The sequence below is a fragment of the Oncorhynchus gorbuscha genome, linkage group LG14 (genome assembly GCF_021184085.1).
Source record: "Oncorhynchus gorbuscha isolate QuinsamMale2020 ecotype Even-year linkage group LG14, OgorEven_v1.0, whole genome shotgun sequence".
NCBI classification, from domain to species: Eukaryota; Metazoa; Chordata; class Actinopteri; order Salmoniformes; family Salmonidae; genus Oncorhynchus; species Oncorhynchus gorbuscha.
Window position 1 is genome coordinate 10,868,937 of NC_060186.1, and position 27,064 is coordinate 10,896,000.

At 43.9% G+C, this 27,064-nt stretch overlaps 1 protein-coding gene across 3 annotated transcripts in view; it reads left to right on the top strand.

The window, feature by feature from the left end:
* tulp3 (TUB like protein 3) overlaps positions 1-27,064 on the top strand; it is a 46,786-nt gene that overhangs the window by 8,722 nt on the left and 11,000 nt on the right. For 2 of the 3 annotated variants that reach the window (XM_046296995.1, XM_046296994.1), the window contains exons 2-3: positions 8,638-8,679; positions 14,592-14,643. In XM_046296995.1, coding sequence (XP_046152951.1) covers positions 8,638-8,679; positions 14,592-14,643 — 94 coding nt within the window. Of the gene's footprint in view, positions 1-8,637; positions 8,680-14,591; positions 14,644-15,995; positions 16,296-27,064 lie in introns of those variants that run through there. The other variant, XM_046296996.1, reaches the window with a different exon arrangement.

The following is a 27,064-nucleotide window of genomic DNA, read 5'->3' on the forward strand; positions in this document are numbered from 1 at the left end:
CAATAGTCAAAGGTTAATGAAATACAAATGGTATAGAGGGAAATAGTCCTATAATTCCTATAATAACTACAACCTAAAACTTCTTACCTGGGAATATTGAAGACTCATGTTAAATGGAACCACCAGCTTTCATATGTTCTCATGTTCTGAGCAAGGAACTTAAACGTTAGCTTTCTTACATGGCACATATTGCACTTTTACTTTCTTCTCCAACACTTTGTTTTTGCATTATTTAAACCAAATTGGACATGCTTCATTTTTTTATTTGAGGCTAAATAGATTTGATTGATGTATTATATTAAGTTAAAATAAGTGTTAATTCAGTATTGTTGTAATTGTCATTATTACAAATAAATGTTTAAAAAATTGGCCGATTGATCGGTATCGGCTTTTTTTTTGTTCCTCCAATAATCGGTATCGGGTATCGAAAAATCATTATCGTTCGACCTCTACTGTTAACTCTGCAGAAAAAAATGTGAAATCCATAGGTCCATTTTTACCCTGAGAGGAGAATAAAATCAGAGGGCAGTTCCCACCCTTTCCTGTTCTATTGCTGCAATGTGGACTGTGATTATTTGATGTAATCTGCTTGTGTATTCTTTCAGAGGATGTGTGTAGAGGATTAGTGTAAGGAACAGACATGTAGCCTGGGCAGGGTTTCCATTAGGAAAATTAGGCGGTGGACACCATGACCGGCAGGATTTTAATTTACCGGATGTTTGAGAAATTTACCGGACATCCATATTTATTTATTATTATTATAAATACATAAAATGTTATTTATTTCTTTCACCTTTATTTAACTAGGTAGGCTAGTTGAGAACAAGTTCTCATTTACAACTGCGACCTGGCCAAGATAAAGCATAGCAGTGTGAACAGATAACAATACATAGTTACACATGGAGTAAACAATGAACAAGTCAATAACACAGTAGAAAAAAAGTCTATGTACATTGTGTGCAAAAGGCATGAGGAGGTAGGTGAATAATTACAATTCAGCAGATTAACACTGAAGTGATAAATGATCAGATGATCATGTGCAAGTAGAGATACTGGTGTGCACAAGAGCAGAAAAGTAAATAAATATAAACATATGGGGATGAGGTAGGTAAATTGGGTGGGCTATTTACAGATGGACTATGTACAGCTGCAGCGATCGGTTAGCTGCTCAGATAGCAGATGTTTAAAGTTGGTGAGGGAAATAAAAGTCTCCAACTTCAGCGATTTTTGCAATTCGTTCCAGTCACAGGCAGCAGAGAAATGGAAGGAAAGGTGGCCAAATGAGTTGTTGGCTTTAAGGATGATCAGTGAGATACACCTGCTGGAGCACGTGCTACGGGTGGGTGTTGCCATCGTGACCCGTGAACTGAGATAAGGCGGAGTTTACCTAGCATGGACTTGTAGATGATCTGGAGCCAGTGGGTCTGGTGATGAATATGTAGTGAGGGCCAGCCTACTAGAGCATACAGGTCGCAGTGGTGAGTGGTATAAGGTGCTTTAGTAACAAAACGGATGGCACTGTGATAAACTGCATCTAGTTTGTTGAGCTATTTTGTAGATGACATCGCCGAAGTCGAGGATCGGTAGGATAGTCAGTTTTATTAGGGTAAGTTTGGCGGCGTGAGTGAAGGAGGCTTAGTTGCGAAATAGAAAGCTGACTCTAGATTTGATTTTGGATCGGAGATGTTTGATATGAGTCTGGAAGGAAAGTTTACAGTCTAGCCAGACACCTAGGTACTTATAGATGTCCACATATTCTAGGTCGGAACCATCCATATGCATTGGATGTTCTTATATCAGCAAGACGGGTTTTATCGAAAAGCAAAGCATTGCCCATTGCGTCTTCATCCCTGCTCGTAAATCGTAAATGAATATCATTAAAAAAAAAAAAAACATTTAGCCTACAAGAACAAGTCGCCTACACAGTAATAAAACACAACTTCAAAATGTAATATTTGTATAATATAATTTGCAAACGACCTGTCCTATAGCCCCCCAAACACCCAGACACTGTTTGTTTGTGTCCAGCAGGCATGCACACAGATAGCACAGCTGCAATCCCGGCATGTAAAACATCTCACCTATCTCTCAAGCCCTTTCCAGTAGCCTATCCTTCTCTCTTTCTCCGTAAGGGCAACTGAGGCTCCCTTCTCTCTCTGCTTTAGGTTTCATGCTTGGGTGACTCAGTTGGCAGAGGATGCGAGTGTCTGTTTTAAGAGCTGAACAGAGGGGTGGAAAGGGACCTTAACACAGCAGCATCTGAGGCTGATACCACAAACCTCAGAGTGGAGGGAAAAATGCAGCACATGAAATTACTGAACAAGCGCATGGATGGACAAATGAAAATCAGGGTGTCTGTAAGGTATAGTGCACACGATTATCATGGTCGGTGACCAAAGACAATCATGCACTCACAGTCTCACTCAAAATCATTTACCATTCAGTCTGCTGTAGGAAAATTGTTCCTGGTTTAATTCAATGTGTCTTAAATCAGTATCAGTAATTCCCTTTCCATAAAGGTGTGGTTGTTGTATCCCTATTTCACAATGCCTCAGCAGACCTATAACAAACCAGCTGGACCTCAAGTATCTAACTGTTCAAGACCTGTGGGTGAGAAAGCCGTTTCAACAGGGTAGAAAATGAAGTGCAATTTACTTTCTGTTTTCCAGCACATTCCGAACACATGCCTTCTCAGTGGCTTGGAGAATCCACCCATTTGACTCAGGGACTGACAGACAGAGAAACAAATCTGGTATTTGCAATAGGTAGGCTGGTTCTCAACTGTATCATGTAGGCTACATCATTTTAGCCTACCTAATCTCCAGTGGGCCGATTCTGCGTGTAGACCGAAGAATCTGCCGTGACTCAATGGGATGCATGAGATAACGAGCTTCTGTAGTTCCGGTCTTTGGGTTTTCGTCATTGTTATATGGATGTAAGGCGGTGCTTCGAGTGCTGACCAGTCTACACTTAGCTCTTGTTTCCATAATTTGTTTTGACAGTGTTTAATTACTCTCAGGTGAATCATTCCCCAGATTGCCCTCAGATGAGGAGAATGCCATTTTCCCTTCGCTGGCACGCGCATGCAAACACACGTACACAAACAGAAGACGATATGACTTAAAGGTCCTGTGATCTCCTAGCAACAGGATCAAGGTCCCCCACTTCTTGCCGGTTTAAGGAATGAGAGGGTTGTTTGTTTATACTTCTGGTAATTGGGAGTAACTGTGGTTGTCATCCAGAAACCGCTCTACTTACACGGATTCAAGGAGCATGTAAGAAAAGCCTATGTAGAAAGGCAGAAAACCAGAATAATGTGGTTTCACATTGGCAAGAAACCGTTTGGTTCATTTTGCTATGACTAAGCAAATTCCATGTTCTGGCATTTTCTGTCAAAATAAAAGTGTTGGAATATTTTACTTAAGATACTGGGCCTAGGCTAAAACGCACAAAACGGATACTTTCCTAATTGGTGTTAAATTCAATATGTGTAAATGGTCTGCGGTTTTGATATGTGCAATATCTCCCTCTGAGTCAGAGGAAATGGCGTCTGTGGAGTTCTGCTGAAAGCATTTTTAGCTATTACGATACAGTCATGTCCAGTTTTAGCACGTGGCCTATCAGTCTATATATCTGATACATCTTAGAAACTGAGGAAAGATGGACATGTAACTAAGTCAGAGGACCAAGTTTAGCGATTTTATTCCCAGTATTTTGTCTTGGCATGAACTCACGCCACATTTAGACTCCTCTAACAACTAATCCCTGTGGGTTCACTGTGTTGTGTTCAGAGGCTAGCCTCAAGTGTGGCGTCATGGCAACGGCTCCCACTCCGAGACCTCACCCTCAGCTGCGTGGCGCTGGGACTCCCTCCTGGCTGCAGGGTAGCAGGGTTGTAGTTGGAGCTTCAGGTAGACCTTCAGACTGACTCTGGACCGGGTTGGGAGCACCATACATTACCGGAGCTGCTGTTGGACTATCATACACCTAGACTGACTGATACAGCATCATGGACCGTGTAAAGAGTGGTGTCTCCCAGCCTGTCTACAGCCACTGCCTACGTAGGCACACGCTCGCGCCTAGACATGATCATATTGTACACACACACACGCTGTGCTTGATATCTCATAAATGTGTACTGTAGGGTGATAGAGGAACTGAGAGGGGTCTGTGTCCTGTGAGTCAGGTGTTTGTCGTGCCTGTGACAGACAGATAGGCTTTGAGCATCTCTTCCTCCTGTTCCCACTGATCCTACCTCCTACCCACACCCCGGTTCTCTGTTCTCCTTGGGCTGAATGGCTTACCTGTTGTTAAAGGGAAACAAACACCAAAAGGTTGTTTTTGAGTGTTTTTTCATGAGCCCACTGTTGATACAGCCCCAAAATGTTTTGTATGTCAGCAGTGAAGTTTTAAAGATATTGGAATTTCAAGAAGCAAAGTGTCACCGGCCAAATGCAGTGTCAACAGTGGGATAATAAAAAGAAAGTTTACCTTTAAGGGTCTCTCCCACTCTCATGTTTTGTCTGGTGCATTGTCGTTACTTATTCAGAGCTCCACTTCTTGTACTGTAACAAGTTTCTTTCTAACATGTTATATTGTGAGGTTTTGTTTTACAGCTGTTTGCTCTAAGGACGTGCTAAGAATATTTTGACCAAGTACCTGACATGAAAGAATTTGATTGAAGTTGCTTGTTTTGAAAAGACTGTCTTTTTTGCTTTGTTTGAGTCCTATAATATCCTAGGCCTAGTTAAACAGTGTTGTTCATGCTCTATACCTCACCATGCATTGATCATTTATTCAGCTGGTGTCTTTTCATTGGCTTCCTTAAAGGCACAATCTGCAATCTGGAAATCTGTTTTAATGGTCATTTCAGTTCTTGGTATATAGCAGGGCTGCTGTTTCACACAAAACAAATGAATCCCAAATTCTAGCTTTAACTTGACGTAGAGCTGACCTGACTGCCAGGGAATCAAAAACAGTCTAATCTCACCCATGTCATCACCCTGTTTTGAATAATCCCTCTCTCTTGTGATTTCACTCGCCGAACTGGAACTGAAGCCATTCTCTCCAACCTCCGGGGAAATAGAAGTTGAATTAGACTACCTCTCATTCAGTCTTTCATTTTTAACCCCGGAAAGTCATTTGCCGAAGGGGAAATTAAATGTACTTTATTCGATGAACTTTAAAACATGATTTAAATTAGTCCAAAGCTGTGAAGTATATTAATGAGAATAATTTTATTGCAGTTTGATAATACGCTTCTCCCTTGTCTCTCGCCTGATAATAAAGTCCCTCATTTTATGCTCAGTTCCAGAGACACGTTTGGAACTGCATCATATTGTAATCTGAATGCAGGAGTCTCATCCTATTCTCAAGCTTTTTCACCAACAGACCGAGGACAATGCCATGACATGGAGGGTATCCTCAATCTTGTTCGTGACAAAGTAATAGGCTATTACTGGCCTGCGTCTTGTTTGCTTGTCAGTCATTAAGTCTTTTACAGCATAGTGTCAGTGTTATGAAACATTGATTACCGCGTAGATACCTGTGAAATGGACAGAAAGACTGTGTCCTCCAAGTTTGATAGAGGTCGAGGACACGGTGTATTCTCAGATAAAAGTATAGAATCATGATACCCTGTGGCGGATTAAGAAAATACACAGCACTTGATCAATGTTCATTCACTGTCTGGGGGACTGTGACCACGCCACAGTCATATAGGTGTTCATTCACTGTCTGGGGGACTGTGACCACGCCACAGTCATATAGGTGTTCATTCACTGTCTGGGGGACTGTGACCACGCCACAGTCATATAGGTGTTCATTCACTGTCTGGGGGACTGTGACCACGCCACAGTCATATAGGTGTTCATTCACTGTCTGGGGGACTGTGACCACGCCACAGTCATATAGGTGTTCATTCACTGTCTGGGGGACTGTGACCACGCCACAGTCATATAGGTGTTCATTCACTGTCTGGGGGACTGTGACCACGCCACAGTCATATAGGTGTTCATTCACTGTCTGGGGGACTGTGACCACGCCACAGTCATATAGGTGTTCATTCACTGTCTGGGGGACTGTGACCACGCCACAGTCATATAGGTGTTCATTCACTGTCTGGGGGACTGTGACCACGCCACAGTCATATAGGTGTTCATTCACTGTCTGGGGGACTGTGACCACGCCACAGTCATATAGGTGTTCATTCACTGTCTGGGGGACTGTGACCACGCCACAGTCATATAGGTGTTCATTCACTGTCTGGGGGACTGTGACCACGCCACAGTCATATAGGTGTTCATTCACTGTCTGGGGGACTGTGACCACGCCACAGTCATATAGGTGTTCATTCACTGTCTGGGGGACTGTGACCACTCCACAGTCATATAGGTGTTCATTCACTGTCTGGGGGACTGTGACCACGCCACAGTCATATAGGTGTTCATTCACTGTCTGGGGGACTGTGACCACGCCACAGTCATATAGGTGTTCATTCACTGTCTGGGGGACTGTGACCACGCCACAGTCATATAGGTGTTCATTCACTGTCTGGGGGACTGTGACCACGCCACAGTCATATAGGTGTTCATTCACTGTCTGGGGGACTGTGACCACGCCACAGTCATATAGGTGTTCATTCACTGTCTGGGGGACTGTGACCACTCCACAGTCATATAGGTGTTCATTCACTGTCTGGGGGACTGTGACCACGCCACAGTCATATAGGTGTTCATTCACTGTCTGGGGGACTGTGACCACTCCAAAGTCATATAGGTGTTCATTCACTGTCTGGGGGACTGTGACCACGCCACAGTCATATAGGTGTTCATTCACTGTCTGGGGGACTGTGACCACGCCACAGTCATATAGGTGTTCATTCACTGTCTGGGGGACTGTGACCACGCCACAGTCATATAGGTGTTCATTCACTGTCTGGGGGACTGTGACCACGCCACAGTCATATAGGTGTTCATTCACTGTCTGGGGGACTGTGACCACTCCACAGTCATATAGGTGTTCATTCACTGTCTGGGGGACTGTGACCACGCCACAGTCATATAGGTGTTCATTCACTGTCTGGGGGACTGTGACCACGCCACAGTCATATAGGTGTTCATTCACTGTCTGGGGGACTGTGACCACGCCACAGTCATATAGGTGTTCATTCACTGTCTGGGGGACTGTGACCACGCCACAGTCATATAGGTGTTCATTCACTGTCTGGGGGACTGTGACCACGCCACAGTCATATAGGTGTTCATTCACTGTCTGGGGGACTGTGACCACTCCAAAGTCATATAGGTGTTCATTCACTGTCTGGGGGACTGTGACCACTCCAAAGTCATATAGGTGTTCATTCACTGTCTGGGGGACTGTGACCACGCCACAGTCATATTGGTGTTCATTCACTGTCTGGGGGACTGTGACCACTCCACAGTCATATAGGTGTTCATTCACTGTCTGGGGGACTGTGACCACGCCACAGTCATATTTGTGTTCATTCACTGTCTGGGGGACTGTGACCACTCCACAGTCATCTAGGTGTTTATTCACTGTCTGGGGGACTGTGACCACTCCACAGTCATATAGGTGTTCATTCACTGTCTGGGGGACTGTGACCACTCCAAAGTCATATAGGTGTTCATTCACTGTCTGGGGGACTGTGACCACGCCACAGTCATATAGGTGTTCATTCACTGTCTGGGGACTGTGACCACGCCACAGTCATATTGGTGTTCATTCACTGTCTGGGGGACTGTGACCACTCCACAGTCATATAGGTGTTCATTCACTGTCTGGGGGACTGTGACCACGCCACAGTCATATTTGTGTTCATTCACTGTCTGGGGGACTGTGACCACTCCACAGTCATCTAGGTGTTTATTCACTGTCTGGGGGACTGTGACCACTCCACAGTCATATAGGTGTTCATTCACTGTCTGGGGGACTGTGACCACGCCACAGTCATATAGGTGTTCATTCACTGTCTGGGGGACTGTGACCACGCCACAGTCATATAGGTGTTCATTCACTGTCTGGGGGACTGTGACCACGCCACAGTCATATAGGTGTTCATTCACTGTCTGGGGGACTGTGACCACGCCACAGTCATATTTGTGTTCATTCACTGTCTGGGGGACTGTGACCACTCCACAGTCATCTAGGTGTTTATTCACTGCCTGGGGGACTGTGACCACGCCACAGTCATATTTGTGTTCATTCACTGTCTGGGGGACTGTGACCACTCCACAGTCATCTAGGTGTTTATTCACTGTCTGGGGGACTGTGACCACGCCACAGTCATATAGGTGTTAATTTGTTGTACTACTGTACAGGCCACTGTCTGTTCTATGTCTGCTAGCTCAGGTAGGCCTATTTTAGATAAATGAAAAATATATAGCTTATTATGTGTTATGGACTGGGGATCGATTTCCATTTCCCTGTAAGCTTGAAAGATCATGTGCTTCTCAAGCTGAAGGACTACACACGTGTAGAGACTGTCAGAACATTACTGTCAGAACAGTACCAAAGCATCCCGTTTTAGCATGGTTCTTTTTGGTGTCACTGATCTCTTGCTAACTCTATTATTCTCTGTGTCCTGTGTTCCTGTTTGAAAACCCCATGGCTCTGAAGACCCTCCAGCTCCGCCAGCTTCTCCTCTACCTCAACAGCAAGGTAAGCAGCACCGATGTTGGATCTTAACTTGATCACCCAATGCAGGAGATTTAAAACTTGGAGTATATTTGAGGCTGCTGAAGTTTGTAATTTCCACTTTGAAATTTCAGACTTTATTTTCCCTTACGAAAAATTCATCACCCCTACAAAAGATGTCCAATAACTATAAACCACATAAGAATTCACATTTCCTATTGCTGCAATATTATTATACTGCTGTAGCAAACTGGCTCAAATTAAGATCCTACATCTTTAGCACTCATCAATTAGAATACCTGTGATTAATCACCCACCCAGGCACCCACAGCTTCCATCAACTAGTAATTTCATGGTCAAAGAATATTTTTTTTACTCATAATATGGTCCAATAGGTCAGTTGACAGACTACTTTAGAAATGCTCTGTTTTTGTGAGTGCCAGGTAAAGACCCTGTAGTGCAGTGAAGTGAAATTTGTGCAGAACAGTCTGGATAAGGGTCTACTAGAAAGAGCTGTTGTGTTGTCAGAGAGACTAGGTTGAGTGATTGTATTGATTGTGGTGTCAAGTAGATGAATGGAATCAAGGAATGTCCACAGTGGCCACACACAGTCACTCTTCTACCTCTAGGGTTGAATGGGGACACTTTTCGGGTGTTAGAGCCACCTAAAAAGGGTCAGTTTTACAGGCCGGCACATTTAATGACAGTATCCCAACTATGTTTTTCCCCCAGTCCAAAAGAGGTCAAACACCCTTTGATAGTAACCATACCCACCAAGCCTCCAGCCTTTCCCCAGTGGAGAGTATTCCCATTGCGTCTCCACCCAGGTCCCTAGCTGGACAGTTGTTGAAAAGAAAAATTCCCCTGCTCTTCCTCCGCTCCTCCTCTGGACACCCTACACTTTTAGAAAAAAGGGTTAAAAGGGTTCTTCCCTTTTTGGTTCCATTAAGAACCGTCTATAGCAAAGGTTCAACATGGAACCAAAAAGGGTTCTTCAACGGGTTCTCCTATGGGGACAGCCAAAGAACCCTTTAAGGTTCTAGATAGCACCTTTTTATTCTGAGTGTAATGACCATCCTGGATGTGTAATTAACACCTCCCATTATCCTTCACTCGTCACCGCCGTCACCAACACCTGCTCAGAGACATGTAATGGCTTCCCTGTGGACAGATCTGCACGCCTGTATGGATAGCGCTGCACTGGGCTGATTAGACTCAAAGAGGGCTGTAACAATCAGTATACTAAAACAGAGTGCTCTACAGCCTCTGAGATGACTGATCATTAATGTTAAGCTGACCAAACAGGTTGTTGTTGAATAAATAGACAAGCAACTCGCCAAGTCAAGTCCAAAACTCATTGGTTCGATGACATTGGTATTTCTTATTGCCACAGAATTTGGAATTTCAATCTGTAGTAATTTACTTACTTACTTAGCCTAATGATTTTAATCCATCATTCTGAGGATGTTGGAGGGCGTGGCCAAGTCATCGGTGTTGTTGTCTGTAATAATCTGAGTTCACGTAATAGACGGATGATGTTTGCCTTTCAGCAGATGATCGTCCTGCTTTCTATCCCTCTTGGCATTTGGTGCAGGTCCTTCAGAAATGGTGATGATGACATAATGAGGCCCTTATATCCTCATGGTGATAGAGAGAGAATCAGTGGTATGGAGAGATTGTTATTTACTGTAGATAGTTGTGCTTAATGAAGTTTCTTCTTGTTCTGCTCCTGTAACACGCTCTGTCTGAATGGGAGATGTAAAGGGTATAATACAGCCGAGGCTGTTTGACAGCAACAAATGGTGTGAGCATGTGGACTGACAGAGAAATTAGTGAAGCCCAGAGATGTTAAATTGTTCTGAGAGATTTCAGCAGGTGGTGGCAGAACCTTGTTTTTTTCCCTCCCAATCTTCAACCATCCTCCATCACCCCCATCCCTCCATCACACACTCCTCCATCCTCCATCACACACTCTCCCATCCCTCCATCACACACTCCCCCATCCTACATCACAATCTCCCCCAACCCTCCATCACACATTCCCCCATCCTCCATCACCCCCCCCTCCCCACATACGCTGTGTTCTTGCAGTGAGAGTGTCTTGTAGATTATGTCTGTCAGTGAGAGTGTCTTGTAGATTATGTCTGTCAGTGAGGGTGTCTTGTAGATTATGTCTGTCAGTGAGAGTGTCTTGTAGATTATGTCTGTCAGTGAGGGTGTCTTGTAGATTATGTCTGTCAGTGAGGGTGTCTTGTAGATTATGTCTGTCAGTGAGGGTGTCTTGTAGATTATGTCTGTCAGTGAGGGTGTCTTGTAGATTATGTCTGTCAGTGAGGGTGTCTTGTAGATTATGTCTGTCAGTGAGAGTGTCTTGTAGGTTATGTCTGCCAGTGAGAGTGTCTTGTAGGTTATGTCTGCCAGTGAGAGTGTCTTGTAGGTTATGTCTGCCAGTGAGAGTGTCTTGTAGGTTATGTCTGCCAGTGAGAGTGTCTTGGAGGTTATGTCTGTCAGTGAGAGTGTCTTGTAGGTTATGTCTGTGGCTGGGTAGAGTATCGGTGGGTTCCTCTAACTCGTTCTGTGCCTCTGAATAGACTCCCACTGCTACTCCCACCTTCTTCTCCTTCTCCACTGTAGCTTAGCAACATGTACCCAGCGGGCCTTTTCACAGGAGCCAGGAAAAGTAGTCCCAAACAGCCACCACTCTGACGGCCAGAGACAGGACTCTATGGAGAACTGTGTTTTAGATCTAGACTTGCTGTTGCTTTGTAGCACAGTAGTGCTGCTGTCTGATGCGTTGTTCTATTGCATTATACAGTGCTGATACAGTATTATTTTTGACCTCACCAGGAAAGTGAGGCGTTTTGTAGCTTGAGCCCTAAGCTTTTCTCTTCAAGTTAGCCTCTGTGGTCATGAACAACTCCTGGACAAAATTATATTTATTAACAACTACATGTTTTTTTACAGTGTGCAGATCATGCAGTCAGGCTAAGCTCAAACATTTATAGCCTAAGGTATGACAGTAATCCTGTATGACAGTCTTAGTTATGTGCAGCAGTGTAACTGCTTTTTCAAGCGAACACCTTGGTAACGTTCAATTCTAGTTCTGCCAGGAGATTTCGGTGCCTTGTCCACAGTTATTATTCACAGTAGCAATGCCCCCTGGTGGAATTCCATTGAAAATCATTAGTGTCATTGATGTAAGTGACAACAGGGTAGGCTTGAGCAATATATCACATTTTCAAATCAAATCAAATGTATTTATATAGCCCTTCGTACATCAGCTGATATCTCAGTGCTGTACAGAAACCCAGCCTAATACCCAAAACAGCAAGCAATGCAGGTGTTGAAGCACGTAGGCTAGGAAAAACTCCCGAGAAAGGCCAAAACCTAGGAAGTCCTCTTCTGGCTGTGCCGGGTGGAGATTATAACAGAACATGGCCAAGATGTTCAAATGTTCATAAGTGACCAGCATGGTCAGATAATAGGTCTAGGACAGGTAGCACGTCGGGTGAACAGGGCAGGATTCCATAGCCGCAGGCAGAACAGTTGAAACTGGAGCAGCAGCACGGCCAGGTGGATTGGGGACAGCAAGGAGTCATCATGCCAGGTAGTCCTGAGGCATGGTCCTAGGGCTCAGGTCCTCCGAGAGAGAGAAAGAAAGATATAATTAGAGAGAGCATACTTAAATTCACACAGGACACCAGATAAGACAGGATAAGTACTCTATATATAACAAAGTGACCCTAGCCCCGACACATAAACTACTGCAGCATAAATACTGGAGGCTGAGACAGGAGGGGTCAGGAGACATTGTGGCCCCATCCGATGATACCCTCTGGACAGGGCCAAACAGGAAAGATATAACCCCACCCACTTTGCCAAAGCACAGACCCACACCACTAGAGGGATATCTTCAACCACCAATTTACCATCCTGAGACAAGGCTGAGTATAGCCCACAAAGATCTCCGCCACGGCACAACCCAAGGGGGGGCGCCAATATACCATATACCGGGGAATTTACAGTTGTCAGATGTTTACATATACTTAGGTTGGAGTTATTTAAACTCGTTTTTCAACCACTCCACAAATTTCTTGTTAACAAACTATAGTTTTGGCAAGTCGGTTAGGACATCTACTTTGTCCATGACACAAGTAGTTTTTCTAACAAATGTTTACAGACAGATTATTTAACTTATAATTCACTGTATCACAATTCCAGTGGGCCAGAAGTTTACATACACTAAGTTGACTGTGCCTTTAAACAGCTTGGATTTTTTTTTACAAATGATGTCATGGCCTTAGAAGCTTCTGATAGGCTAATTGACATCATCTGAGTCAACTGGAGGTGTACCTGTGGATGTATTTCAAGGCCTACCTTCAAATGCAGTGCCTCTATGCTTGACATCATGGGAAAATCTAAAGAAATCAGCAAGACCTCAGAAAATAATTGACCTCCACAAGTCTGGTTCATCCTTGGGAGCAATTTCCAAACGCCTGCAGGTACCACGTTCATCTGTACAAACAATATTACGCAAGTATAAACACCATGGGACCACACAGCCGTCATACCGCTCAAGAAGGAGACACGTTCTGTCTCCTAGAGATTAATGTACTTTGATGCGAAAAGTGCAAATCAATCCTAGAACAACAACAAAGGACCTTGTGAATATGCTGGAGGAAAACAGGTACAAAAGTATCTATATCCACAGTAAAACGAGTCCTATATCGACATAACCTGAAAGGCCGCTCAGCAAGGAAGAAGCCACTGCTCCAAAACCGGCATAAAAAAAGCCAGACTACAGTTTGCAACTGCACATGGGGACAAAGATCGTACTTTTTGGAGAAATGTCGTCTGGTCTGATGAAAAAAAAATATAACTGTTTGGCCATAATGACCATCGTTATGTTTGGAGGAAAAAGGGGAAGGCTTGCAAGCCGAAGAACACCATCCCAACCGTGAAGCATGGGGGTGGCAGCATCATGTTATGGGGGTGCTTTGCTGCAGGAGGGACTGGTGCACTTCAGAAAATAGAGGGCATCATGAAGAAGGAAAATTATGAGGATATATTGAAGCAACATCTCAAGACATCAGTCAGGAAGTTAAAGGTTGGTCGCAAATGGGTCTTCCAAATGGACAATGACACCAAGCATACTTCCAAAGTTGTGGCAATATTACTTAAGGACAACAAAGTCAAGGTATTGGAGTGGCCATCACAAAGCCCTGACCTCAATCCTATAGAAAATGTGTGGGCAGAACTGAAAAAGCATGTGTGAGCAAGGAGGCCTACAAACCTGACTCAGTTCCACCAGCTCTGTCAGGAGGAATGGGCCAAAATTCACCCAATTTATTGTGGGAAGCTTGTGGTAGGCTACCCGAAGCGTTTGACCCAAGTTAAACTATTTAAAGGCAATGCTACCAAATACTAATTGAGTGTATGTAAACTTCTGACCCACTGAGAATGTGATGAAAGAAATAAAAGCTGAAATAAATCATTCTCTCTACTATTATTCTGACATATCACATTCTTAAAATAAAGTGGTGATCCTAACTGACAGGGATTTGTTTTACGAGGATCAAATGTCAGGAATTGTGAAAATCTGATTTGAAATGTTTGAAACTGTAGATATACCGATGGTATGATTTTCAATACCTTTTTCAAAAATAAATAAGGCCCCCTGTGTGCACTTCCGGTAATACCAAATACCCCGGTATGGTACAGAAGCGGGAATAAAAATCTGCATACCACCCAACCTCGATCAGAGGTGCATTCATTAGTGACCACTGTAGCAAATTGCTTCTTATTGTAAATATAACAGATAACAGATGAGACCCAGATAACAGATTGGTATTAACCACAGAACCACTTGTATTATGTCTCAGTCAGATATGAGTTATGAGTGGATAGTAACCATTTTGTCTTTCGTCTCTTCTCAGTGCCCTTGATGATGACAGCACCAGCCTCAGGCAGCAGAAGCTGGAAAAGCAGGTAATGACTAACTTTATTAAACACATTTAACTAGTTACGCCACATACAGCACCTGTTCAACACACATAGCCACTCTATAGACATTACAGCTCCCATGTAGACATTACAGCTTCCATAGACTTGTTCAGGGTATATGTCATGAGTATTCTATTTATGATGCAGAAATGACCAGACTAGTCCATATTATTTATATCTAGAGGCATTTTGCGTTTTGTTTGTTTTTGGTGTCTTTTCATGTTTTTGTCAGAATTGTTTTTGAGGTCTCAGTCCATGTTTATAGCTGTGAGCCTGTCAAGCTTGAACATTTGACTGGCAGCGAGTGTACAAATGACCTGGTTTTCTGCCTCCGGTGTCACTCAGGCTATGAATTTAGTTGGCTTTGTAATAGCATTTGTATTTCCGACCATCAGCATAGTAATGCTGATTGTCATGAAACAGAGGGAAAACAGGGTGTCTTTGAACTCTTTTATTTTCGAAGGCAGTACAATTTGTCCAATTAGCAGAAAGAAACATATTTTTCCGGAAGTGAATTGTTTTAGCACTCATTGTAGAGATAAAGCACCAATCTGCTCCTTTCTCAGCGAACAGCTCTTCCTGGTCTGCGTGTCTGATGATTGTTCCTTACAATCCCTCCTGCCTGCAGTATCCTTATCACCACCCACGCTGTTTTAAAGTGAAACTGACTGATTTGGTTTAAGAAACCAGCCTTAAGCAACAGTCACACAATGGAGTAAAAGATGAATGAGAAGATTGTTAGGCACATAGACTGACTCGACGCCTGCGTCCCAAATGGAACCTGTTCCCTACATAGGCTTTGGTCAGAAGTAGTGCACTAACTAAGTAATGCACTATGTAGGGAATAACCGTAGAAGGGTTTCAGTAGACAGTCTGTGTAGTGAGCTGTATGCCTACAGATGTAGGATCTTAATTTGTTGCTTTTGTTGCTGAGGATTTTCCTGCACAGCAGGAAATGCACACTTGTAGTGTATTTGAGTTTTAAAAAGGCTTATAAAGTTTGTAACGCTAAACCTAACCCTAACCACTAACCCCTTACCTTAACCTTAATTCTAACCCTAATTATAACCTAACCCCTACGCTTAAAATAGCCTTTGTCCTCATGAGGATGTGGGAAATCTTTCCACGAAGGATAATTTTTCTTGTTTTACTATCCTTGTGGGGACTTTTGGGGATTTTAGAAAAACCAACCCACACACAAACACAGACACTTGCAGCACCTCTATCCCCCCCCCCTCCCTTTCTCCATCTCACTCATTCTCTCTTTCTTCCCCACTCTGTCCTGGGGTGAGTAACACCGCTGATTCAGTTAGTTACAGTGACCACCCAGACACACGCACATACACTCTAGTTCTCTCTCACTCACACGCTCTCACAGGCTGAGGAGGAGACACGGACTCGGAGTGAGAGGGAAGCTGGTGTTGCGTGGTTATCCTTGTGTTAGTTGTCTGATCTGAAAGCCTGATCCAGGGATAGAGGGGGACAGGGAGACAGAGGCATGCCCGGCACGAGTGCTGCTCGGTGGGAGAGAGTTTAGACTTGACGGGGTCTCACAGAGCATGGAACCCTGAGCTCCATAGAGAAACTTCTGCAGTTCACTTTTACTCTCTGTCTCACTCCGGACACTAATGGACAGGGTGGGTCAGCACCTCTTATTCTCTGTTCTGTTTATGTCATTTATGGTTGACTATTTTGATCTGAGAGTAACATGGGAAGTTGTCTGTGCACAGGTACATGCTTGCGTAAGTGTATTTTGGTGTGTATATTTCTGTGTGTATGTGTGCGTGTGTGTGTGTGTGTGTGTGTGTGTGTGTGTGTGTGTGTGTGTGTGTGTGTGTGTGTGTGTGTGTGTGTGTGTGTGTGTGTGTGTGTGTGTGTGTGTGTGTGTGTGTGTGTGTGTGTGTGTGTGTGTGTGTGTTTGCATATGTACATGCTTGCGTGTGTGTACTGTGCATGTGTGCGAGCATTTGATTTTCGCTCATCCTGGTGATATCATTGTTATAGCCTGTCTCTGGTGGGCCACACTTCCGTGGATGTGGGATATCTCCTAGTCTGCTATTTTCATTAGCCTCCTGTGTCTTGTTTTAGGCCTGTACAATGTCTTGCTCCCACAGCCTCAGGACGGTGAATGAATGAAACATATTGTCATGTTTGTCATTGTCAGTCATGCTATTCGTTTCCCTCTGCTTCTCTATACTCTCTCGCTCTCTCTTCTCCTATCCTCCTGCTCCCAGCTGTATTTTGTTTTAAATTGACATTAAGTCCCTAATTCCTTTGGATTGTTTTAATTGTATTCACCATGCTGTGGCGTTTCGCCCTGTCCTTTGTTTCTAGTAGTCCTGTCGTGTTTTGTGCCTTCATTTCTCCAGTTTCAGTCGAAAAAAAGATTCTCATGTTTTATAATTTAGAGGTATGATCTGTGTAATGGTGGTGTACTGGGAAGAAATAGCCTATTCAACAGATTCTATCAACTTATTATGTTGCTGTTTGAATATGCAAATAGTTGAACAATGAGTAGCCTAAAGCAGTGTAATTGTGTTCTATTCCTCATTTAGAGAGAGAGCTCGGGTTGCGTCATTTACTCTATGTCGAGAATGGGGCACAGCTATTATGACACTAACAGATTCCAGAAAAAAGGGTTCGGATTATTCCAAGGTTTGACTCTTGCTGCCTCTAGTGAGTGGAACGAGCCGGCGCTGCTTCGTTTTCTGGAGGGACTCCACGCAGTGGTTAAGGATGAGATTCTCTCCCGGGAGGTTCCATCAGATGTGGATTCTTTGATTGCTCTCGCCATGCGACGGGTAGATCTTCGTCACCGGGCTCGTGGAAGAGAGCTCGCATCAACGGTGTTTCCCTGCTCCGCATCGCAACCATCTCCCTCCTCTGGCTTTGAGACTGAGCCCATGCAGCTTTTCTGGAGGGTCTGTTGCGGAGTTGCTGGACATTTTGATTCATCTCCGGGAGGTTCATCATCGGAGATGTGGATTCTCTTGTACTACTATCGGTGCTCTCGCCATCCTGGGGCAGGGGTTGTTTATGGAATGGGTTGGAAACATAACATTCCCTATCTGCGGGTAGATCTTCAAAAGGGTTCTTCGGCTGTCTACATAGGATCATCCTTATTTGGTTACAGGTAGAAACCTTTTGGGTTCCATGTAGAACCCTCTATAGAAAGGATGATCTATAGAATCCTTCTATACCTGGAACTCAATGGGTTCTACCTGGAACCGAAAAGGGTTATTTAAAGGGTTCTCCTATGGGGACAGCTGTATAACTGTTCAACGTTCAAGTTAGAAAAATAGGTCCTAAGAGTGTAGTCCAAGCAAGCTAGGAACTAGGTTTGAGTTCTGTTCAGTTTGGATAGGGTTAATTCAGTGAAGTGAAGTGTCGTTTCTTCTGGCCACGGAGGAATATCATGAGCTCTGTCCCGAGCCAACTCCCTGAGACAGTTCAGTTTCTGCTCTACTGCTGTCAGTTCTTGTGAGGTAAGTGCCTTCTTCGTTCTGTAAAAACTTTATTATTAGTTACATCCAGGAGTGGCCATTGCTAAGATTCCAGCAGCAATATCATCTTAGTTACAGATCAATATCACACCAGTGAGAGAAGTGCTCTTTTCATGTCTCCTCCGTTACTTTTCTCGGTTCCGTTATTTCCGCTGAAGGCATTCAGATGGATTCCGCTAAGGTCAAGCTGTCAGTGATTGGCCCGTTCCAGGTCACGTGTCGAGTTGCAGCGCAGCTTAAAAAAGAACGTTTTACGTCCGCTCCTATCCTCGTTACTCCTGACGTCACTAGACAATTCATTGTCGAGGTTGGCCTTCAGAGGTAGGCGTGAACCATCCTATCCCAGGAGCCATGCGCTTATTTTTCTCATCCATCAGCGCTTAACCAGTCTGTTCCTTTTTATCTGGACATGATATAAAACATGATAAGGCTGGCAAGAATTTCCCAGACAGTTTACTGCTAGCCAGTTTACACAGGAAGGTGACTGCTAGCCAGTTTACACAGGAAGATGACTGCTAGCCAGTTTAACCTCCTTTTCGTTCCTGTTTCCACTCGTCTGGGAGTGGGCTCACTCTGCTAGTCAGTTTACACAGGAAGATGACTGCTAGCCAGTTTACACAGGAAGACGACTGCTAGCCAGTTTACACAGGAAGCCGACTTCATTACCGGTCAGTTTACACAGGAAGACGACTGCTAGCCAGCACATTTTTACTAAACAGGAAGATGACTGCTAGCCAGTTTACACAGGAAGGCGACTGCTAGTCAGTTTACACAGGAAGATGACTGCTAGCCAGTTTACACAGGAAGATGACTGCTAGCCAGTTTACACAGGAAGACGACTGCTAGTCAGTTTACACAGGAAGACGACTGCTAGCCAGTTTACACAGGAAGACAAGGACTGCTTTCCAGCCAGTTTACACAGGAAGACGACTGCTAGCCAGTTTACACAGCAAGGCATGTTTGACTGTTCTATCCCTCTCTCTCTCCCCTCCCTCTCTCTCTCTCGCTCTCTCTTCTCTCTGTCGTTCCGTTCCTGCTCCCAGCTGTTCCTATTCCCCTAATCATCATTTAGTCTTCCCACACCTGTTCCCGATCCTTTCCCCTGATTAGAGTCCCTATTTATTCCTTTGTGATCCGTTCCTGTTGCTAGCCAGTTTACACAGCAAGGCGACTGCTAGCCAGTTTACACAGGAAGACGACTGCTAGTCAGTTTACACTGGAAGACGACTGCTACTCAGTTTACACTGGAAGGCGACTGCTAGTCAGTTTACACTGGAAGGCGTTCCTGCTAGTCAGTTTACACTGGTATCACCCTGTCCTGTCGTGTTTTGTGCCTTCATCTGCTAGTCAGTTTACACAGGAAGGCGCTTCTCCACTACAAATCTTGAGATTTCAGTTTACACTGTTTCTGTTAAGGCGTTTGGGTCCTCTTTCACTGACACATATCCTTTTCTCATATCCTATCCTCAGTTTTTTACACAGGAAGAGTTTTGTTTCTAGACTGCAGTTTAAAAAAAAAGATTCTCAGTTTTATAATTTTACACAGGAAGTGTACTGGGAAGAAATAGCCTATTCCAGTTTACACATGTTGCTGTTTGAATATGCAAAAGTTGAACAATGAGTAGCCTGCATAACTATTCCTCAGCTCAGATTTACACTAGAAAAAGGGAAGGGTTCTTCGACTGCTAGGATCATCAGTTTACACTTTTGGATGTAGAACCCTCTATAGAAAGGATGACTGAATCCTTCTAGAACTCAATGGGTTTACCTGGGAAAAGTTATTTAAAGGGTTCTCCTATGGGGACAGCTGTATAACTGTTCAACGTTCAGTTTAGGTCCTAAGAGTGGAAGCAAGCTAGGAACTAGGTTTGAGTTCTGTTCAGATTTAATTCAGTGAAGTGAAGTGTCGTGGCCACTGATGAGCTCTGTCAGCGAGTGAGACAGTTCAGTTTCTGCTCTACTGCTGTCAGTTCAGTAACCGTTCTGTAAAAACTTTATTATTAGTTTACACTTAGTTGGAAAAACAGCTTACACATGATATAAAACATGATAAGGCTGGCAAGAATTTCCCAGACAGTTTACTGCTAGCCAGTTTACACAGGAAGGTGACTGCTAGCCAGTTTACACAGGAAGGTGACTGCTAGCCAGTTTACACAGGAAGATGACTGCTAGCCAGTTTACACAGTTTACACTGCTAGGAAGCCAGTTTACACAGGAAGGCGACTGCTAGTCAGTTTACACAGGAAGATGACTGCTAGCCAGTTTACACAGGAAGATGACTGCTAGCCAGTTTACACAGGAAGACGACTGCTAGCCAGTTTACACAGGAAGACGACTGCTAGCCAGTTTACACAGGAAGACGACTGCTAGCCAGTTTACACAGGAAGATGACTGCTAGCCAGTTTACACAGGAAGACGACTGCTAGCCAGTTTACACAGGAAGGCGACTGCTAGCCAGTTTACACAGGAAGACGACTGCTAGCCAGTTTACACAGGAAGACGACTGCTAGCCAGTTTACACAGGAAGGCGACTGCTAGTCAGTTTACACTGGAAGGCGACTGCTAGTCAGTTTACACAGGAAGATGACTGCTAGCCAGTTTACACAGGAAGGCGACTGCTAGTCAGTTTACACAGGAAGACGACTGCTAGCCAGTTTACACAGGAAGATGACTGCTAGCCAGTTTACACAGGAAGACGACTGCTAGCCAGTTTACACAGGAAGACGACTGCTAGCCAGTTTACACAGGAAGGCGACTGCTAGCCAGTTTACACTGGAAGACGACTGCTAGTCAGTTTACACTGGAAGGCGACTGCTAGTCAGTTTACACTGGAAGGCGACTGCTAGCCAGTTTACACTGGAAGGCGACTGCTAGTCAGTTTACACTGGAAGACGACTGCTACTCAGTTTACACTGGAAGGCGACTGCTAGTCAGTTTACACTGGAAGGCGACTGCTAGTCAGTTTACACTGGAAGGCGACTGCTAGTCAGTTTACACAGGAAGGCGACTGCTAGTCAGTTTACACTGGAAGGCGACTGCTAGCCAGTTTACACAGGAAGGCGACTGCTAGCCAGTTTACACAGGAAGGCGACTGCTAGCCAGTTTACACTGGAAGCGACTGCTAGCCAGTTTACACTGCGACTGCTAGTCAGTTTACACAGGAAGACGACTGCTAGTCAGTTTACACTGGAAGACGACTGCTACTCAGTTTACACTGGAAGGCGACTGCTCAGTTTACACTGGAAGGCGACTGCTAGTCAGTTTACACTGACTGAGTCAGTTTACACTGGAAGACGACTGCTACTCAGTTTACACTGGAAGGCGACTGCTAGCCAGTTTACACAGGAAGACGACTGCTAGTCAGTTTACACAGGAAGACGACTGCTACTCAGTTTACACTGGAAGGCGACTGCTAGTCAGTTTACACAGGAAGACGACTGATACTCAGTTTACACTGGAAGGCGACTGCTAGTCAGTTTACACTGGAAGGCGACTGCTAGTCAGTTTACACTGGAAGGCGACTGCTAGTCAGTTTACACTGGAAGACGACTGCTAGTCAGTTTACACTGGAAGGCGACTGCTAGTCAGTTTACACAGGAAGATGACTGCTAGTCAGTTTACACTGGAAGACGACTGCTAGTCAGTTTACACAGGAAGACGACTGCTACTCAGTTTACACTGGAAGGCGACTGCTAGTCAGTTTACACTGGAAGGCGACTGCTAGTCAGTTTACACAGGAAGACGACTGCGTGCCAGTTTACACAGGGAGACGACTGCTAGTCAGTTTACACTGGAAGGCGACTGCTAGTCAGTTTACACAGGAAGACGACTGCGTGCCAGTTTACACAGGGAGACGACTGCTAGCCAGTTTACACTGGAAGGCGACTGCTACTCAGTTTACACTGGAAGGCGACTGCTAGTCAGTTTACACTGGAAGGCGATTGCTAGTCAGTTTACACTGGAAGGCGACTGCTAGTCAGTTTACACTGGAAGGCGACTGCTAGTCAGTTTACACTGGAAGGCGACTGCTAGTCAGTTTACACAGGAAGATGACTGCTAGTCAGTTTACACTGGAAGACGACTGCTAGTCAGTTTACACAGGAAGACGACTGCTACTCAGTTTACACTGGAAGGCGACTGCTAGTCAGTTTACACTGGAAGGCGACTGCTAGTCAGTTTACACAGGAAGACGACTGCGTGCCAGTTTACACAGGGAGACGACTGCTAGTCAGTTTACACAGGAAGACGACTGTGTGCCAGAGCAAAGAGGGAAGACGAAGAAAAAACTAGACAAAAGAGTTTCAAAGTTTAATCAGTTCCTGGGTCAGATGTGTGGCTCTTGATAACATTTTTAAATAGGATCTCATCGTGAAGCATTGTTGGGCTTTTGTTTCTTGTTTACATGGAATCTGTATCCTGTGTCCAAATTAACAGTCTGTTTCATTATGATAATCCATTCAGATGTTTTATTCATTTGTCTGCTATTTTTAGCCTTAGAAGAAAACGAAGAGGCGAACCCAGTTCCCCTCTTAAAGGGATACTTTAGAATTTTATCTACTTCCACAGAGTCAGATGAACTTGTGGATACCATTTGTATGTCTCTACGTGTAGTTTGATGTAAGTTACTAACTAGCATTATCGCAATTGATAGCTAGTGTTAACGCAATGACTGGAAATCGTATGGTAATTGCTAGCATGCTAGTAGATGCCATAGACGTCCAGTCATTGGGATAACGCTAGTTAGCATTGGCTCGTGAAACTACCTCTGACTTCCTTCATACTGGATGCAGGGGCATAAAAATGTGATTTATGAGTTCATCTGACTCTGGGGAAGTAAATAAAGGGCTTCATTGCCAAAAGCCCAAAGTGTCCCTTTAAAACAAAGCCTGTTTGAAATGTAAACCATCAGACTCCAAGTTGAAACCATTAAGCTCCCAGAGGCCTTTCATCTGGTCTTATTTTAATTTGAGTCAAAGACAAAGTTTGGGTATTTAATGAATATAATTTTTCAGGTGCACCTTGAGATTCAGCTGTCAAATAGAAGCAGGCCATGGTAGTGTGTGTGTGCACGAGCATGTGTGTGTGTGTGTGTGTGTATGTATGAGCGTGCGTGTCTGTGCTTTTGTGGGTGCGCCTGTGTTGCATTGGCCCTGAATGTGTGTGTTGCGTTAGCCCTGAGTAATAAAACCTTTCTGTAGTGGTGGTTAATCAGCCCAATGAGGCTTCAGAGAGACAAGGACCTCTCGTCTCTTTCCAGCCCAGTTCGTCACTAAACACCGCTTGTTGTTTTGATGCTCCCCACTAATTGAGGCAGTTACATAACCCATCGCCTACTTTGACCAGAGACCAGGACTGCAGGGCCAACTGATGAATGTCACCATAATTCATGGAAATGGACCATTTCTCTAGTGTGAAGTTTAAAAAAAATATTAATAGAGACATTGTGCTGTGTATTGTTTAGCCAGAAATCTAAAGGGGACCAACCCTCGTCGCTGTTGTCCCTCGTTTCCCAGAGTGTTTGTGATGGCTGTGACAATGTCAGCTCTAATGATCTCACTGCCTTGTCACTGTCTCCAGTCTCTGTCCCCGTGCTGAACAGAGCCTCAGCCAGCATTTCCAACTCTAGGTTTACTAAGTAGTTTGAATTGTTTGCACTGTATGTCAAGCACTCTGTTACTTTGTCTCAGCATCTTTTACAACCGTCTAGGCTTACTTGTCCAGGACCCATGTAAAAGGTTTTTCTAAATTGATTTCAATGGATTTGTTGCTGAAGGTTCATTCACTGAGTAGCTAACTCTCTTATGTCCCATTTCCTCTAGTGGTATTGCTAGGATACAAAGGTCCATTATTCTGTGACCTTTACTATGAGATAAATATAGCCTAGCCAACCTTACCTCACCTGTCCTGTTTCTATGCGAGTTGCTTATTCTGCCTTCCAACTTAGTCTCAAAGATACCGAAGGAAGAAAACATGACATTTTACTGTGGCTGAATGATTTGCCAGGTCGGGTCATGACGCTTGTGTGTGTGTTGTTTACAAAGCCATCTGGGGTTTGTGATTCACATTGAATGGCCATCATGTTCTGTCCTCTCCCTCAACAACAGTGGGAGTGGTGAAAGACAAAGAATGTGGAGTCTATCAAGGACACTCTGACATGGTTACCATAGGAACATGCATCTTGTTTGACACCCCTGAAACGGAAGCTGCCAAGCCACGATAATTCGTTTTTTTGCTAATTTGTTTTGTCGTATTGCTTAAGATAACTCTGAGAGAGAGCACTGTTTTTCAAAACAACACCACCACCACAAAGTGTCTGATAAGGACAGAGTCGTTACTGATTGTCTGGTTCTCAGCATTTTGAGTGATCTGGATAAGGTCTAAGGCTGTCTGTATAAGGTTGAATATAGATGAGTGTCTGGCTTGATGATGAGGAAGTCATCATAAAGTAATTCTTCCCCAGTCAGATGAACTCGTGGATACCAGTTTTATGTCTCTGCATCCAGTAGGAAGGAAGTTAGCAGTAGTTTCGCCAGCCAATGCTATCTAGTGTTTGAGCAATGACTGGAAGTACAGTACTGGAAGTACAGTCCAGGAAATACAGCCTATCTGTTTTAATGAGGGAAAGGGATGGTGTCCTCATTAGAGGTCGACCGATTATGATTTTTCAACGCCGATGCCGATTATTGGAGGACCAAAAAGGCCGATACTGTAACGGTGTTCGTCTGTTGAAAAAAGAGAGTCGGACCGAAATGCAGCGTGTAGGTTATTCATGACTTTAATGAAGGAATCGCGGTACATGAAATAACTGAATCTAAATACAAAAACAACAGAACGGAACGTGAAACTAATTACAGCCTATCTGGTGAAATACTACACAAAGACAGGAACAAACACCCACAAAATACAAAGCGAACTCAGGCTACCTAAATACGGTTCCCAATCAGAGACAACGATAAGCACCTGACTCTAATTGAGAATCGCCTCAGGCAGCCAAGCCTATACCACACCCCTAATCAGCCGCGATCCCAAATAATACAAACCCCAATACGAAACACAACATATAAACCCATGTCACACCCTGGCCTACCCAAACATATAACAAAAACACAAAATACAATGACCAAGGCGTGACAGATACAGATTAATTGGCCGATTTATTATTATTATTATTTGTAATAATGACAATTAAAAACAATACTGAATGAACACTTATTTTAACTTAATATAATACATCAATAAAATCAATTTAGCCTCAAATAAATAATGAAACATGTTCAATTTGGTTTAAATAATGCAAAAACAAAGTGTTGGAGAAGAAAGTAAAAGTGCAATATGTGCCATGTAAAAAAGCTAACGTTTAAGTTCCTTGCTCAGAACCTGAGAACATATGAAAGCTGGTGGTTCCTTTTAACATGAGTCTTCAATATTCCCAGGTAAGAAGTTTTAGGTGGTTGTAGTTATTATAGGAATTATAGGACTTTTTCTCTCTATACCATTTGTATTTCATTAACCTTTGACTATTGGATGTTCTTATAGGCACTTTAGTATTGCCAGTGTAACAGTATAGCTTCCGTCCCTCTCTTCGCTCCTCCCTGGGCTCGAACCAGGAACACATCGACAGCAGCCACCCTCGAAGCAGCGTTACCCATCGCTCCACAAAAGCCGTGGCCCTTGCAGAGCAAGGGGAACAACCACTCCAAGTCTCAGAGCGAGTGATGTTTGAAGCGCTATTAGCGCGCACCCCGCTAACTAGCTAGCCATTTCACATCGGTTACACCAGCCTAATCTGAGTTGATAGGCTTGAAGCAGAGCTGCTGGCAAAACGCACTAAAATGCTGTTTGAATGAATGCTTACGAGCCTGCTGGTGCCTACCACCGCTCAGTCAGACTGCTCTGTCAAATCATAGACTTAGTTATAACATAATAACACACAGAAATACGAGCCTTAGGTCATTAATATGGTCGAATCCGGAAACTATCATCTCGAAAACAAGACATTTTTTCTTTCAGTGAAATACAGAACCGTTCCGTATTTTATCTAACGGGTGGCATCCATTAGTCTAAATATTCCTGTTACATTGCACAACCTTCAATGTTATGTCATAATTACCTAAAATTCTGGAAAATTAGGCGGCCCAAACTGTTGCATATACACTGACTCTGCGTGCAATGAACGCAAGAGAAGTGACACAATTTCACCTGGTTAATATTACCTGCTAACCTGGATTTCTTTTAGCTAAATATGCAGGTTTAAAAATATATACTTATGTGTCTTGATTTTAAGAAAGGCATTGATGTTTATGGTTAGGTACACATTGGAGCAACGATATGCACCGCATCGATTATATGCAACGCAGGACACGCTAAATAAACTAGTAATATCATCAACCATGTGTAGTTAACTAGTGATTATGATTGATTGATTATTTTTTCTAAGATAAGTTTCATGCTAGCTAGCAACTTACCTTGGCTTTCATTGCATTCCCGTAACAGGCAGGCTCCTCGTGGAGTGCAATGTAATCAGGTGGTTAGAGCATTGGACTAGTTAACTGTAAGGTTGCAAGATTGAGTCCCCGAGCTGACAAGGTAAAAATCTGTCGTTCTGCCCTTGAACGAGGCAGTTAACCCCCCGTTCTTAACTGACTTGCCTTGTTAAATAAAGATTAAATAAAGGTGTAAAAAAATGTTTTTTGTTGTCCAAAACGGTGTCCAAAAATACAGATTTCCGATTGTTATGAAAGTTTGAAATCAGCCCTAATTAATCGACTTTTCCAATGAATCGGTCGACCTCTAGTCCTCATGGACTGTGGTGAAGAGAGGCCAGGTATACCTGGACAGATACAGATAGGGTCCAGAGAGAGAGGATCACTAGAGCCTTATCACCAGCTGTCAGTCCAGCTGTC